General features: G+C 61.1%; 1 protein-coding gene and 1 long non-coding RNA gene across 6 annotated transcripts in view; one reads left to right on the top strand and one right to left on the bottom strand.

Moving 5' to 3' along the window:
- The first annotated feature begins 270 nt into the window (after positions 1-270).
- Positions 271-16,467, top strand: part of LIMK1 (LIM domain kinase 1) — a 51,786-nt gene continuing 35,589 nt past the window's right edge. For 2 of the 5 annotated variants that reach the window (XM_064593105.1, XM_054507634.2), the window contains exons 1-8: positions 274-515; positions 2,222-2,318; positions 8,876-9,014; positions 9,305-9,414; positions 10,556-10,762; positions 14,086-14,191; positions 14,292-14,458; positions 15,469-15,652. In XM_064593105.1, the coding sequence (XP_064449175.1) occupies positions 461-515; positions 2,222-2,318; positions 8,876-9,014; positions 9,305-9,414; positions 10,556-10,762; positions 14,086-14,191; positions 14,292-14,458; positions 15,469-15,652 (1,065 nt within the window). In that variant the 5' untranslated portion in view covers positions 274-460. Of the gene's footprint in view, positions 516-2,221; positions 2,319-8,875; positions 9,015-9,304; positions 9,415-10,555; positions 10,763-14,085; positions 14,192-14,291; positions 14,459-15,468; positions 15,653-16,467 lie in introns of all 5 variants that reach the window. The other 3 variants (XM_064593106.1, XM_045875518.3, XM_045875517.3) reach the window with 3 other exon arrangements.
- On the bottom strand, positions 3,755-7,104 carry LOC135364364 (uncharacterized). Its single transcript, XR_010411245.1, has 3 exons — positions 6,930-7,104; positions 5,879-6,070; positions 3,755-5,370 (listed from the first exon to the last, which is right to left on the bottom strand). It is a non-coding gene; the product is annotated as an uncharacterized LOC135364364 (long non-coding RNA).

Below are 16,467 nucleotides of genomic sequence, written 5' to 3'. Positions count from 1 at the left end.
TGCATCCCCCTAGGCCGCCGCACCGGAGCACGCTTCCCCTCCGATGCCGCAGTTTTCGGCTTACGCGTCTCCGCCTCGCGGCGCCCAGCAGAGACCTGGCGCTCGGGCGAAGATGAATGAAAGGGCGGGGCTGGGCGCCGCCGAGGGCGCGGGGCGGGGCCGCGCAGGGCAGTTCGGCCGCTCGCCCGCGCCCCGCCCCGCCCCGCCCCCGTGCCGCAGCTCCAGGCCCCGCCCCGGCCCGCCCCTCCGCCCCGTCCCCAGGCCGCCGCGGCGCCGAGCCGGTGCCGGAGCCGGTGTCCGAGAGGCGGCGGCGGCGCCGCGAGCCCCGAGCTCACCCCGGCCCGGCCCGCGCTCTCCGCCTCCGCCTCCCGGGCCGGCGGCGGCGGCGGCTGCGGGCGAGCTCGCGGGGCCCGGGCCGCCCCCAGCCCCAGCCCGCCGGGCCCCGCCCCCCGCCGAGTGCATGAGGTTGACGCTACTTTGTTGCACCTGGAGGGAAGAACGTATGGGAGAGGAAGGTGCGCGGGGCGCGGGCCGGGCGGGGCGCCGACCGGGGGCCGGGCGGGCGGGGGCGTCGCGCCGGGGCAGCCGGGGGAGCGGGCGCACGGGAGGGGGCCGGGCCGGGCGGCCGCGGAGGCCGGGTCTGCCGCGAGGCCGCGCCCCTGCCTCCTCGGGGATGAGCTCGCCCTTCCCAAGCCCTCAGGCCCCTCCCTGACATGCTCCCCCCCCGTTTCCCCCTCCTCGGCCCGGGGTGGGCCCCTCCTCTCTTTCATCCCCGCCTGCCCCCTCCCCCGACCGACGACCACCCGGGAGGAGTCCCAGGCGCTACCCGCCCGGCCCCGGCCTCCCTCCGCGTGCTCTGCCCACCCGGGGCTCGCACTGGGGCCATCCCTTATCCTGTCTCTCCGGCCGGGAAGAAAGAGGGGCTGGGGAAGCCGCAGCCCTGGGTCCGAGCTGCCCGCCCAGCTCTATGACCTTGAGCCGGGGGCTACGTGCCAGGCCTCAGTTTTCCCGTCTTTACAATTGGGAGCTGGGTCGTTGACCCCCGGTATTGGTGGTTGGGGGCCCGCATGGGCAGAGCAGAGATAAGCCTCCTCCAGGGAACTGTCGGCAGTATCCGGGGGGGCCCCCACCCCCTCTCCCTGCACCAAACCCAGTGCCTGCCAGCAGTCTTGGCTGGGAGGATGACTCTCATCCTAGTCTCCTCTTCAGCCCCTTTCCCCTTCCTGGGGCCCAAGGATTGGGTTGCAGGACGGTTAGGGCATGAAGACTGCCAAGACTCCCTCCTTGGGGGGTCCCCTTCCTGGGGTTTCCCCAGCAGCCATCACAGAGGCTCACCTGGTCCAATGCAGGTCCCATTTATGCCAGCCCCTCCAGCCCTGCCCTTCCCTAGCTCCTGTCAGCCCTCCCCCAGGCCCCTGAAGGCCTCCTTGGGGCAAGGGCCCATCTCACTGTCACCTCTGCCTTTTGGTCCCTGCATCCTCATGGAGGGCCAGGCTGTGGCCTGGGAGCCTGACTATATGACCAGGCTTGCCCTCTTCAGGACTCAGTCTCCCGATCTGTACAATGGGGAGGAGCAGGTTTGAGAGATCCTCCAGGACCCACCCAGCTCCAAGGATACCAGGCCCCTGGAATGACTAAGCATGCCTAATGGCCGGCTTGAGGAGGTGCCAGGCATCCCCAGAGCAGGTGTCTGGGAGTGCCCAGCTCTGCAGGCACAGCTGGGACTCAGATGAGGCCAGCACCTCTGGGCTTCCTGCCTTTCTCCTCCTATGGGGACTTCAGCTCTGGATACACCAACCCAGCCCTGTCCAGTCCCTGCCCTTTGAAGGTTCCTCTTCCTGGATGGGCAGGGGAGGAAAGGGGCTGTGACAAGAGTGTCACCTGCTGCCTTATCTCTAAATCCTGCTGCTTTCTTTCTCCCAATTGACCTTGCCAGACAGGAGTCGACCCAGAAGAATGCTCCTGCTGGAGATTGGACGTCCACTCCTCCTCTTCAGTTTACAGATAGGGAAACTGAGGCCCACAGAGGCTTCGCAAGTTAGCCCAGGTCTCAGCAAGACTCTCAGACCGGCGTCCTTTCTCCTTCTGCTAGGCACAGTGCCTAGGTGCTCTGTGTGTGTGCACGAGGATGTGCAGGTCCACGTGGGGTGGGCAGAGCAGGCTGGGCCTGCACCAGACCGCGCCTCCGGAGAGCGAGTCCTGACCCCCTGTGTCCTTGCAGGAAGTGAGTTGCCCGTGTGTGCGAGCTGCGGCCAGAGGATCTATGACGGCCAGTACCTCCAGGCCCTGAATGCGGACTGGCACGCAGACTGCTTCAGGTAGGGCACGCTGGCCGGGGTGGGGGTGCCCTAAGCAAGGCCTGCCAGCGACAAGAGGCTGGGTCAGCGGTCCGGGGAACCTGGCTAGTCCCTCTGGTGCCGTCGTCTCTGGTTGTGACTTCCAGCAAGTCCGTGGCCTCAGTTTCCCCACCTGTAAAAATGAGGCATTTGGACTAGAAGGTCCCCAAGGGCCTTTCTGTTCTGTCATTCTAGATCTCTAAGGAGAGGAGGGGGGAGACCTGCATTTCCACCGGTATTACTGAGGCCTACTGGCTCCTAGGCAGGGGGAGGCCGTGGAGGGCAGCGTGCTCCAGAGAAGGAAGGAAGATACAACCCAGGCCCCACTGTGAGCATGCACAGCCCAGTAGGGCCAGCCTTAGAGAGCTAACTCCAAGTGTCAGGGCTGTGGCCAGCCACAGGGAGACCCAAAGGTGGCCCAGCCACCCAGTAGGACCATCCTGAGAGGCAGGTGCAGGGGATGGCCTTAGAGTTAGCAGCACGGCCAGAACCGGGGTCTCAGAGACGTGAGATTTCCCGCATGGAGAAGTGTGGCAGGAAGCAGTTCCAGGCAACGGGCCTGGCAGGTGCCAAGGGTGCCGGGGTGACAGGGCAGGGCCAGTCAGCGAACAGCAGAGTTGAGGTGGGAAGGCATGGACCACCAGCTAAAGGGGTTTATTTTAGGCAGTGGGAACCTCTGGCAAGGTTTGTTTGTTTTTCTTTAAGAACATCGTCCAACATTTTCTGCGATGCAGGAAGGGCCAGGCACCCTGCTAAGGACTTTGTCTAGTAGATTTTGTGTTGTCTCCATTACTGGGGACACAGAGGTTAATTCTCTTGACCAAAGTCACACAGCCAGCGAGGGAAGTGAACACACAGCGCCCACCCTGGCTGGTGAGGCCAGAAGAGAGGCAGGTGCCAGGCCCGGGGCTCCCAGTCAGGCGTTCACAAGGAGGCCTTCAGGGACAAAGAGGGCTCTGGATAGGCGGAGACAGCCACACGCCCCGAGACAGACACGGGAAGAGCTCATCTGGTTGGAAAAGAGCGAGCGGAGGAGGCAAGGCTGGGATCAATTTGTGAAATGACCCCAAGGCCAAGATAAGGACCTTCCAAGGTCAGTAGGGAGTCAGCCGAGGGTTTTGCAGAAAGCAGGGGAGGGACGTGGGCGGAAGTGCTATTGAAAAATGCCATCCCAGTGGGCAGATGGCGGTGACTTGGCAGGGAAGGGACTGTCACAGTAGTTCAGGGATCTGAGCTCATAGGGCCTGACCTAGGACAGTGACTACAAATGGACAGAGGGGACAGTTCTGGCCAGTAGTCATATTAGCCGCTGTTAATCGGGCACTCTTAACGTTCCCCTTGACCCTGAACGACACAGGTTGGAACTGTGCCGGTCTCCTTATATGCAGATATTTACAGTACGATACCATAAATGTCTTTTCTTTATGAATTTTTTAATAACATTCTCTAGCTTACTTTGCTGTAAGAACACGGTAGGTACTACGTATAACACACAAAATATGTGTAAATTGGCTGTTGATGTTACGGGGATGGCTTCCGGTCAACAGGAGGCCATGAGTAGTTAAGTTTGGGGGAGCTGAAAGTTGCCTGTGGTTTGTGGCTATGTGGGGGTCGGTGCCCCTAACTCCTGCATTGTTCGAGGGCCAGCTGGATTTCATTAAGCCTTCACCGTAACCCTGTGAGGTACCATGACTTGTGCAATTTGCATGCAAGCACGGGCTGGAGCCTGTGTTGGCCTCACTCCCAAGTCACCGCAGAGGTGAAGAGGTGAGGGGGGCGGGAGCAGGGACTGGGGAACAGCAGGGGGAGCATCTGGAGTCGTCTGGGCTTTTGCCCTGGCTGCTGGGGAGGATGGCACTCCTTCAGCTCTCCTGGAGTTGGGGACCAGGTTGATGCTGAGCTGTGCCCAGCCATGTCGCGTTGAAATGCAGCGGGCCATCCAGCGTGGCAGTGCCCGGCCCCTGAGCTGGTGAGGTGGCCTGAGACCCGTCAGAGGTGGGAAGGCTGGAGAGGCAGCTCCCTGGGGCCAGGATGCTGAGATGGTGGACGGATTGCAGGATGGGGCCAAGAGGAACCGGGAAGAACTTTGGGGGCCCCGGTGCTGAGGGCAGGGAGGGAGGTGGAATTTAGGGAGACACGGGGGGAAGGCCGGGAATGCGGCGACAGAAGCCACAGCAGGGAAGCGGGGGGTGGGGGGGCAGGGGGAAAGGATCTAGCGTTGGAGGGGGTCCCTGCCCTGTGACCAGGAGACAAGTAGGGCCCCGGGTCAGGGCAGTAGGCAGAAGGCTGTGCCGCCGTCCCGGGTGTGATGGGGGTACAGGGGAGGCTCCCACAGTGAGAGGGGGCCCACAGGCAGTAAGAACCACGGCGTCGGCATTCTGGCCTCCACAAGTGCTCCTGGCCCCGTGGTGTGCGGTTCTCCCAAAAGCCCCCAAATCTCAGCCAGGCCAACAGTGTCCTTACCCCCGTGACCGTTAGGAGGCACTGTCCGGGGGGAGTCGCTGCTTGCCCAGGCCCCATGGCCACCTGGCAGCCGGGCTCTGGACTCTACTTGCTTTGCCCCTCAGAGCCTCTCGGTGCCATGACATGGGGCTGGCACTGGCTCCCGGGGCCCCGAGTTCCTCGCGATGGGCGAGTTGAGAAGGCACACGGCCTGCCTCTGGCATTAGCACAGGGGGTCACTGTCACCACGGGGCCCGCTGCTTCCTCAGTTCTGCCTGTCCCACCCCCTGTGGGCCCCGCCTCTCGGCAGGTCGCGGCCACGCTGTGAGTGGTCCGAGCTTGGCTCTGGTCCAGCTGCTGGCCGGGGCGGTTCCTTCTCAGAAGCCACAGCACGCCGGCCTGGGGCCACTGGTGACATCTCCCCGGAGGCAGGGTGGGCTGGGCCCCCGGTGAGGAGGGGTCAGTGGGCAGCGGGCAGCGGGCACGGGGTTCAGAGCCTGGGCCGGGGTGCGGTGTCCCCCTCTCCGGGGGACCTTTCAGGCAGGGAGGACAGACCGTCCACGGAAGTCAACCTCTGTTCCCTTGGGAGCAGCTGCGGAAGAAGCAGCTGCTTTGGAGCTTGTCCCTGTCCCCAGAGAGTCCGGAGCCTCCGGTGCCTTTGTCCAGCCGGAGGCCCAGGGGCCTGGAGGGCGCTCTCTCAGGTGTACAGGGCTGAGGGCGGAGCGCGGACCACCTCCTCCCTGCCTGCACCAGAGCAGAGCCCAGGCAGAAGGCCCCCCAACGGCTTCCTGTTGTGGGCCCAGACCAAGTCCTCCTCAGCCACAGGCTGCATCCTCCTCCCCTGCTGTGTGGCCACGCTGGCCCCACCCTCTGCAGCCTCCAATCCTGAGGGCCTAGAGTAGGATGGGGAAGCAGCTGGCCCGGCCACCCCTGCGCTGCCCCCCTGCTGCAAGGGATGCTGGCCCTAAGAAGAAGCCGCTTCCTCAGAGGAGCCAAGTAAGTCCAGAGGCCCCCCCCCCCCAAACTGGCCCAGACCTCAGGCAGGGCTCCTGGTGTGAGGGCCCCCTGGGGCCGGAGGCCACCGTGTGGGGCAGACCTACCTGGGACGGGGCTGCTCTGGGGGCAGGAGAACTGAAACTCCTCGGTCACTGTTGGCCGCCTGTTGGGGGAAGCAGGCCGGCCGCTGCTGAGACTTCTGGCCCTGTGGTCCGGTCTCCCGGCGAAGCTGGTCATCCAGCTGTTCTTCCTTCGCCCCTGGTTTCCAGGGATGTGGCCCTGGCTAGAGGGCATCCCTGGGAGGGATGGACCTGTCACTGCGGAGCTGGCCACTGCTCCCCCAGTGCAACCCTCAGTCCCCGGGCTCCGTGCCTGCCTGGCCCTGGGCCGTCTCTGCACACCCTCAGTGCTTGCTGCTCCTCCCTTGACATCCCTGCTGGGGGCAGCAGCATGTGTGGGGGCGCCCCTGAGCGCCCCACCTGCCTCCTCTGGCTGGGGGCCGGATATGGGCCTGAGAGGTGAAGGGACGGACAGGGGCAGGGGCTCCTCAGTGCCTTCCACACGCAGAGGTACACTGAGGCCCTGAGTGCCGGCACCAAGCTGCTCTGTGAGCCTGGGCTGGATCCCCCGTCTGAGATGGAGGCCCAGCCGGCCGTGCCCCCCGGGAGCCGTTCTGGGGTGCTGGGGGTGGGACCTGCTCCAGGTGCAGTGTTCTCCGGGAACCACTTCCATTCTCTCTGGGTCCAGCATTTGTGGCTGGCTGGCATGGGACCTCAGCCCTCGGGGTGATGGCAGAGGCTGGCGGTGCAGGGGCATCCCAGCCGGGTGACCGAGCAGGCTTCAAGGAAGCAGTGACCCGGGGGCCTGCTGCGCTCCCCCAGCCCGTGGGGGAGTCCGCGCCCGGTCGTCCAGGGCTGCTGCAGTGGGGAATGTTTGTGCGGGATGCGGGGGTAGGAGTCTGCAGGCTGGAGAAGAGCATTCTCTTCCCCCAGAGGAAGGCGAGCTGCGCCGGAGCCCCCAGCAGCCCACCCACCCAGAGGCAGGCAGGGGCCCTGCTGCCCGCAGCCTGGCAGCCAGCAGTGAGGGGGAGATTTCTTTGGGGACACTGCTGTGACGTGCTGTCTAGCCAGTGGAAGGGCAAAGTGAATCACTCACTGATGGCACAGGGTGCTCGGGCGGCGGGGGAGCCTCCCCAAGGTCACGGTGCGGTGCGCGCGCCCGCCTCTTGGTGGAGCCAGCTCCTCGGCCGAGCACCTTCCCGCCAGGTTAGAGGCCCCTGAGGGCGTGCGCTAGGGATCCCCCTCTTCCTGGGCAGCTGCCTTACTTGCCCCTTCGCCCACCCCGCAGTGAGATGTGCGCCCCCTAAGGGCGCCCCGGGGCTGGGGCCGCGTGTGCGGGGGCAGGAAGGGCTGAGGGTGACGTCATGGCTCGGGGCCAGCGTGGCTTCCGCTGCCTCCTCTCACATCCCTGGGCGGTCTCCGGAGGCCCGCCCTGCCCCACTCACACCTTTCATAGGGAGAGCTCATCGGAGCCCCCCACCTCCTGGATGCACCCCCACCCCGGTGCATTCGAACCCGGGCATTTTGTGCCTTCTCCTCCCCAGCCCCCAGCCCCCGGCTGTGGTCCCCCGCCCCTCCCCTCAGGCTCCCAGACAATGGGGAACTGGCTGGATCCTCTTAAAGGGACAGTGTCCCACCAGCACTCTTGGCTGCCTTCCTCTTGTCCTCTTCATCCCCAGTTCCTAAAGAGCATCAGCGAGTGCCGTCAGTGCAACCACCCATGTGCTGGCTGCAGGGGCTGAGGGTGCCCTGGCTGCTGGGCATCGGGCAGTCTCACTCAGGCCCCGGTCTTTGCCGCCCTCCCCTCTGCTGGATTGTTTCCTAACTGGGCGTGAGCTCTGAGCCTGGTACCAAGTCCCTGCCTGACCTTGGCACATAACCCAGAGTGCTCAGACAGCAGCAGAGTCGGGCAGATTCTCTGCTCACTGTGTATTCTGGCCCAGACGATTGTATGCAGCCAGGACCCTCCGTCAGGCTCCTCAAAACCCAGTGTGGCCCGTGCCCCTGCCGGCTGGCTCCCAGGGGGCATCCTGCATTTCTGCATTTGCTCATCCTGACTTAGCTGAGCTGCTGGTCCCCATCCAACTCACTCTTGGGTGGAAGGAAGCCAGGCATGTAGGTCTAGCTCCTGGCCTGTGGGATAACACAGAAGGAAGCAGGTGCATCATTTCGCCGCAGCTCCCTTCAGGGGCCCCAGCCCGGCCTCTCCCGCAGCCCCTCCCGACAGGGCAGGGTGTCCTGGCCTTGATGACCGCACACCTGGGTGTTCTGCATGCACTGCTCCTCTGAAGGCGGGTGCAGGCGCTGGGGCCCTGGTTGAGCTGGGGTGAGCAGGGCTGGGCCGAGCCCCCTTCTTGGGGCTGCAGCACCCAAGGGCTGGATAAGGTCTAGGAAACAAGGAGATCCTCTGTCTTCACTGATTCTGGCTGGTGTCTGCTGAGCCACATTCCTGCCTTATATCGTAGTAGAACAGGGAGTAGCTTTGCTCTGGGTCTGTGGCCTCCGTCACGTGACCTTGGGCATTTAGAGCCTCCAGAGTTCATCTGCCTCGAGGTGGCCAGTGTGGATTAAGTACATTTGGCCAAGACAGTGGGCAGGTGCCAGCATTTGGTAGCTCTTCACAGCTCCACCGGGTCACTGCCATCTGCATCAGCCCACCCGCGTCCTAGGCACACAGGTTCCATCCCCCCCCCCCACCGCACTGGCGAGCAAGAGCAAGTCATTTGTCTTCCCTGGGCCATCTGCCATGCCTGACAAGGGACAGGGGCTCAGATGTGAAGAGCATCTCTCACCTGGGGCGTGGCAGGTCGGCCAGATGATCGGGTGCGGTGGGTGGTCGTGCAGGTTGTGCACTGCGCAGAGGCTTCCAGCTGCGGGGCCAAGAGAGGCTGAAGCCATCCCGGACTCCACCTGCTAAACCCTGGGCCCCAGCATAGGCTTCTTCTGCCCGAGGGAGGCACATCTTTTTCTAGTTCTTACAGAGGCACCTGCTGTGGGGGAAGGGGCTGAGCCAGACTAAGTCCCTGTGCCTCTTGCACCCAGGTGTTGTGAATGCAGTGCCTCCCTCTCACACCAGTACTACGAGAAGGATGGGCAGCTCTTCTGCAAGAGGGACTACTGGGCCCGCTATGGAGAGTCCTGCCACGGGTGCTCAGAGCACATCACCAAGGGGCTGGTCATGGTAAGCGCCCCGCCCCACTCACACCCCACACCTGGTGCAGGCATATGTGTGTCCTCACGGGTTTCCCCTACCCCGGCTCTCTTCGGTTCTCCTTTTCACGGGCTCGGACTACCCCCTGCCTTCCGAGCCCGTTGGTCTGTCTGTGTGTCTCTGGAACCAGCATCCTAGAGCTGGTCAGCCAGGCCCCCAAAGTTGGCTTGGAGCTGCGCTTCCGAGAGGAGGCTGAGGGGAGGAGCTGTGGGGACTGAAGGGGTTGCTGAGCCGGGTTGTCCCTGCCACCCCCCTGCCAGGTGGCCGGGGAGCTGAAATACCACCCCGAGTGCTTCATCTGCCTCACGTGCGGGACCTTCATCGGTGACGGGGACACCTACACGCTGGTGGAGCACTCCAAGCTGTACTGGTGAGTGTGCGGGCCCCCTGCTAACCTGGGGTGCCCACCCCGTCCCGGGTCTTCCACACCGGGCTCCTTTCCCTTCCCGCGTGGGGCAGGTGTTAATAGAAGTTCGGTGTAGAAGTCACTGAGAAATGACACGGTTGTCACACTGAGAACTCCCGCCGCACACACCCGCTCTCCCGTGTCACGGAGGTGTGGTTCTGGCATGCACCCCGCAAGTTCAGACCCAGTCCCCAACTAGCCCCACGTTCAAGGGTTCCCACAACCCCTACAGTTTGAGAATTCACTAAGCGACTCCGAGAACTCTGGAAAGCCCCATACTTAGGATTACAGGGGTTTTTATAAAGGGCGCAGATCCCTTTTTATGAGGGCCAGCCTGCAGAAGTGACACCAAGAGCAAAGTGTGGGAGGAGGTCCCCAAATGTGGAGCTTCCATGCACCGCCCCCCCCCCCGCCATGGAATCAGCACATGTGACACCCCCACCTGCCCTGGCATCACCAGAGTTTTTATTGGGGTTTCATTATGTAGGCACCATTGATTGAATCATTGGGCGCATGATTGAACTTAATCTTCAGCCACCCCCGTCCCCACCCCCCCACCCCCCCTCCTCCAAGGTCGTAAGGCTGGGTCACAGGCCCCACCCCTCATCTAATCCCATGGTTGGTTCTTTCTGGTGACTGGCCCCCATCCTGCGTCCCCTGTTAACACAAGCTCAGGTATTCCAAGGATTTAGAGCCTCTTTCCCAGGAACCAGGACAAAGACCAGACAAATTTCTTTGTTATACAGTGCTGATAAAGCTGGATGCCCCGGGTGGCATGGCTTAGTCCCAAATGGGCTTTTAATGACTTCCTCCTGAACTGGATTTATCCACAGGCCTTTTTCTGGCCAGCTTACAGCATGACAGGAATAGAGGTGCCCAGAATGACTGAGCTCCAGAGAGCGGTAGGGGTTGGGCTGGATGTGCTCAGTTCCTGTTCCAGGCCTAGTGGGCAGCTACGACCCTCCTGTCGCGGGGAGCCGGAAGCGGGGGTGGGGAGGAGAGAAGAGCCAGGGGCTGGGAGATGGGGGGAGTGGTGATGCTGGTGATTGTCCTGACACTCTTTTCTTCCCCCTCTGTGGGTCCCTACCACCTGTGGCCCTTGCAGTGGACACTGCTACTACCAGACCGTGGTGACCCCTGTCATCGAGCAGATCCTGCCCGACTCCCCTGGCTCCCGCCTGCCCCACACAGTTACCCTAGTATCCATCCCAGCCTCAGCTCATGGCAAACGTGGCCTCTCAGTCTCCATCGACCCCCCACACGGCCCGCCAGGCTGCAGCACAGAGCACTCCCACACCGTCCGCGTCCAGGGGTGAGTGTGGCTGTGGCCATGGGTGCTGGGGGCAGGGGGGGGTGGACTCTAGGGCTGGGCAAGCATCTGGGCACCAATAGAACCCGGCTCTGACAACCTGGTGTGCCACATCCCTGGTCCAGTCATTCTTTTAAAAACTATGACAGGTGTTAGATAAAATATTTAAAACTTCTTTAATCCATGTATAACCCAACAAGAAAGAGGAGTAACCAGGTCAAGGATAATTGATGCAGGAAGCCTAGGAGCGTCAGCAGAACCAGGGAAGACAGCCGTGCCCTGAGGCAAATCGAAAATGAATGAACCTAAGCTTCAGTTTTTAAGTCCTTTCGTGGCTGGGCCTCTCAAAGCCCTGACCTGCTCGAGGAAGCTGGTCCTGCATTAGAGAATCCCTCCTCCATTAGGCTGAGATCCCAGAGGGCTCTCAGGGTGAGGATGAATGAGAAACAGACCACACCTTCCATCAGCCCCCCACTCCCAGAACTGAAAGATAAACTGATTTGAGCCTGAATGGAAGGGAGGGGGACTCTCCCCTGAGAATACATAAACTTGGGTTTGCAGACCAAATTCATATGCCTAGATGGCTCAAAAACCCCCAAGTCACAACTGTAAAAGTTTCAAGTACTTCCAATTGGCAGTGGTTCCCAGTCCCTGACAGAATCAGATGCAGATTTTTTTCATTGAATTTACTGAGCTAAGCGTCCCAAGGAAGATGGGCAATTCAGTGAAAAATCACTGAATGCATAAGGAAACAAGGCTCACTATGAGCGAGAGCCAGCAGAAACAACAGGAAGTAGAACCAGACCTACAGAACCTCCAGAGACTGGAATGATTGGAAACGATGTAAAATAATTACACTCAGTATGTTGTAATCAATAAGAGATGTTTGGAAAAAATAAGTAAAGAGCAAACAGATTTGGAAAAGAACCAAACAGAACCCCTAGAAACGAAATAATGGAAACCTCAGTACGTGGGTTTAACAGCGGAGTAGGGCTCTAAACTACCTAAGGGAGAAGCAGAAACAACAAAAGGATGAAAGCCGTGAAAGAGAGATTAGGACCCATGGAGGACAGAGGTTAGGACACATGGAGGCCATTTGGCGTCCCAGGAGAAGCACGAGATGGTGGGAGGGAGGCGGTATTTGAAGATACAGTGGCCATAGAGAATAGACAAATCATCTTCAAAGGGGGGGGGCAGCTGATTTCTCAACAGTAACAGTGGAAGCTGGAAATAAGCGAAATGATGTGTTCAATGCCCTGAGCAAAAAATAACCATCAGCCTAAGATTCATTCTGTCCTTGATGAAAATACTCTTCCAGAAAGGGAGAGAAATAAAAACATGTTCAGGCAGACCAGATTCAGGGAACCAGGATTGGATGTGAGCAGGGCATCCCTAACGAAGGTTCTAAAGGATGTAGAAAAGGTTTGAAACGCAAGAAGGAAGGCAGATAAAGGAGCCAGCCCAGTGGCCAGCACGCTGTGTGACGCTGAGTCAGAACCCCCTGTCCTCTCTGGGCTTTAGGGTCTTCGTCTGTACAGGGAGGAAGTTGGGCACCTTGGAGCCTTCTAAGATCTCTCCTGGGCTTTGATGGACTCCTTGAGAAGTAGCTTTAAATGTCCCCCGAGCGGGCATGCGAGCCAAGCGCCAGCTTCCATGGGGTCCCGCGCACGCCTCTCCCACAGCTGTCCAGTCCCGGCTCCACAGCGAGGCACTGGTCAGGAGGGGAGGCGGTGCCGGGGACGGATGCAAGGCCGGCAGCTACCTCGGATACACAAGCGGACAGACAGACTGGTGAGAGAGACGGGGGGAGCTCCCAGACCAGCTGCTCTCTCGAAACCAGGCAGGATTTGGAAACAAAAAGCCAACAGCACCTCCTCCCTGCCTCCCTCAGCTTTTCGTTGTCCTTCATGACCTTGACATTTACGAAGAGCATGGGCTGATAAGTAGAATGCCCCCCCCCAGCTTGGTTTGGCTGCTGCGTCCGCTTTGTCGGATTCAGGTTATGCATTCTGACCTGCTGCGGCATTCATGATGCCGTGTGCTTCCTGCATCCTCCGACCGGACCCACGAAGTCAATAAAGCATGCCCTTTATTGGGGATGTCGCCTTTGTTTACTTGGTTAAAGTACAGTCAGTTGTCTGCTGTCCAGGATATTGTTTTTCCCTTTGAAACACAATCAGTAAGTCATTTGTGAGATTTGAATCTGTAAATACCCTGCCCCCGGCAGCCTGTCCCCACATGGTTTTAGCATCCGTGGTGGATTCTTAGCTGTATCACTTAACTTCTGCAATGGCTGCATGGTGATGACTGCCCAACTCTCTTCTTCCTTTCGCACAAATGACCTGCCTTTCCAGGGAAAGGCAGAGCTTCCCCACCCACCCACCCACCCCCGTGTGAGAATATACTCTTGATAACGGAGAATTTTTATGAAACTTTTCCCTTTTTTTTGAGAGAGCGAGTGCACACACGAGGAGGGGAGAGGGGCCGAGGGAGAGAGAGAAAATCCCAAACAGGCTTCACGCTCAGCTCAGAGCCGACGTGGGGCTCGATCTCACGACCCTGAGGTCATGCATGACCTGAGCCGAAACCAAGAGTCAGACGCTTAACTGACTGTGCCACGCAGGTGCCCCCTTACGAAACCTTTTTCTTAAAGTCCCCGGTCTCCTTTCTGTTCCACTCCCTACCCCTTCCCCATCTCAGGGCAGAGACAAAGTAAACATCCCTTAAGAAGCTTTTGTGAAGACAAAGTGAAAACAAGGTAACCAAGGAGTTCAAAGAAGCAAGTAAAGTTGGCAAATTGGCCATCCCACGGGTTCGAGAAGGGTGCCATCCTGTCTCTAGCCTGCAGCTGTGGCGAGGGTGGGCTGCTAGCCCTGTAATGCTGACTCTGGAGGAGTGGAAGGAAGCCTTAGCCTCATCTTGTGGGGCCAGTTTGGGAATCTGGAAGCCAAAGGATCCAGACCCTCTGAGGACTCATCTCGTGCCGCTCATCTGCCTGAAACACACGGGGCAGTTGGAAGGCTCGGTCTGTCCTCCATGGCAGAGACCGCACTCTGCCCAGCGGGAGCCCCTGAGCCTCCAGGATGGAGCAGCAAAGACCACTTCTCTCCACTTTCACACCCACAGCCGACATCCGTAATCAATGACAGAATTCTTCCCCACCAAACCAGAACTCCAGATTCTAGACCGGTGCCATCTGTCAGGGCATGCAACATAGAAATTAATTTGCCTCCACACCCCGATCTGATCCCCTCGGCCTTGGCTTCCTGTCAAGGCTCCAGGGGATAGGCGGGCAGGGGCCTGACCACTACTGTCTCTATGCACAGGGTGGACCCAGGCTGCATGAGCCCAGATGTGAAGAATTCCATCCATGTCGGAGACCGGATCCTGGAAATCAATGGCACGCCCATCCGGAATGTGCCCCTGGATGAGGTATGGGTCCCGAGTCTGGTGGGCAGGATTGGAGTGCCTTCACGCCTGACTCCTCCCCCACCACCTTGGACTCACCTGTCCACGCATCCGCTCTCCCCAGATTGACCTGCTGATCCAGGAGACCAGCCGCCTGCTCCAGCTAACTCTTGAGCACGACCCCCACGACACGCTGGGCCATGGGCCGGGGCCTGAGCCCAGCCCCCTGGCCTCCCCAACTCTTACTCCCAGCGGGGAACTGGGCAGCTCTCCCCGGCAGAAGCCTGTCTTGTAAGTCAGCGCCGTGCCTTGTTGTATCCAGATACTTCCACGGACGCCGGGCCTCAGGGGGATGGGGCCTGGTCCTTGCTCTCCAAGAGCTCCCAGTCTGGTGGGCGAGTCAGCCTTGCAGGAAAGCAGGCCAGCAGGGGGTGCAGAGGGCTAAGATGGGGTCATGAGAGGTGGGAAAGCAGGGGACCCAGCTTCCCCGGCTGGGGGTTACAGAGCGCTCCCAGGGTGGACCGGCGCCTTGGCTTCAAGGAACAGCAGGTAGGTAGCTCAGGACGATGGGAGCACCGAATGTCGTTGGGAAGGGGTGGGCCCCCTAAAGGGCGTATTTCAGAGACCGCTCTGGTCCCCTGTGCACAAGGGTGCCCAAGCCGAGAGATGGCTCGCGGGCCATTGCAGGGTCCAGGCAGGAGGTGCCAGGGACCCCATACTCTCTTGAAGGGAGGGGGAGCACAAGGAAGAAACCCAGAGGCAGCCTGATCCTCGCTCCACTCACCGTGAGGCCTGCTCAGGACTCCGGGCAAAGATTTTTGGGGGATACCTTCTGGGGAAATCGCGTTTACTCTAAGGAACGGTGGTGGTGAAGGCCTGTAGTTGCTCCTTGCATGCGTTTGTCAGGAGTTCTAGCTGCCCTGTGGAGCCAGCTACACGGCCGGCCTACGGCCTCCTGGCCAAGCTGTCTCCGCACCCCAGGGCCTGGCACCTGAATGCTGGGAGACAAAGCATCTGACCTGGGCTACCAGGCAGAGAAGGCCAAGGGTGGACGGTCCTGCGGAGGCCACCTGCAGGATGGCAGGCCTAGGGCACGGCTCTGGGTGCTGGCGTCAGGATGGGGCGAGAGCCTTACGACCGCCCAGGAGATCCGCCCTGTGCCACGCTGTCCCGCACCGCGGTGGGGGTGCTGATTGTACGTGGACTGGCGTGGACGGGAGCGTGGCAGGCAGAAGGAAGGGGTTAGGGCTGCTGGTGCCCAGCTGCCCCGTAGACACTGAGCACAGCGTGTGCCTCCCCAGGAGGAGCTACAGCATCGACAGGTCTCCGGGTGCTGGCTCACTGGGCTCCCCAGCCTCCCAGCGCAGGGACCTGGGGCGCTCCGAATCCCTGCGCGTGGTCTGCCGGCCACACCGCATCTTCCGGCCATCAGACCTCATCCATGGGGAGGTGCTGGGCAAGGGCTGCTTCGGCCAGGCCATCAAGGTACGAGGTGGGCCTGCGCAGGGGTGGGGCCGGAAGTGGGAGCGGGGGACGGTGCAGGTGAGACCCTTCAGTCCTCCTGTCTCCCTCCACTGCCTCCAGGAACCCACAGTGGAAGGGGCACCCGGCTTCCAGACTCCCTAGCCCATACTCTTGCCCCTCTGGGCTTCCCGGAGCTGGTTAGGGGGAGGGGACTGCCCTCAGAGAGACCCCAAACCTTATGTGGAGGACGTGGTTGGAAGGTGGGGGGGGGGTGGGAGGGTGACCCAGGCCGATCCAGAAGGCTCCCTCCCCGGGGGCCCTGTACTGAGCCTGAGGCCAACCCCTCATGGCCCCTCCACTGCTCACCCCCTCCCACACTCCCCTGGTAGAGACCTAAGCCCTTCCCTGGCTCTGATGTCCCCTGGCTGTGACCAGGCTGGAAGGTTCAGGATCATACAGAAGGTGCCCATCAGGCCCTGTGCCTGGTCCCCTTCCCAGGGGGGGCGGGGAGGGGCAGATAGTCCCTGGCAGAGCCACCATTCGACCTCCAGGAGACCGCCCAGCAGAGCAGAGGACAGAGAGCTGGGCCCTGGGTCGGTGGTCCTGGACCTGAGCCCCAGCCACCGCCTGCCCTCCTGCTGGGTGACCTTGGACGCTCTCGGCAGCCTCCTGAGGCCCCACTGCCTCATCTGTGAGGGAATCAATAAGTCCTGCCCCTCGGGGGCTGGGGGCATCACCTGAAATGCCCACGAAGAGCTTCAAGCCTGGTGTGTCCGTCTCCCCCGCAGTTTGGGGGTGCGGCTAGGGCCTCCTGCAAGGCAGGCAGAGAGCAGAGC

The sequence above is a fragment of the Mirounga angustirostris genome, unplaced genomic scaffold (assembly GCF_029215605.1).
Source record: "Mirounga angustirostris isolate CCGP_5_RB_7025 unplaced genomic scaffold, mMirAng1.0.hap1 SCAF_5, whole genome shotgun sequence".
Lineage (NCBI taxonomy): Eukaryota > Metazoa > Chordata > Mammalia > Carnivora > Phocidae > Mirounga > Mirounga angustirostris.
Note: the sequence above shows the minus strand (reverse complement) of the source record. Positions and strands in the feature narration are given on the sequence as shown.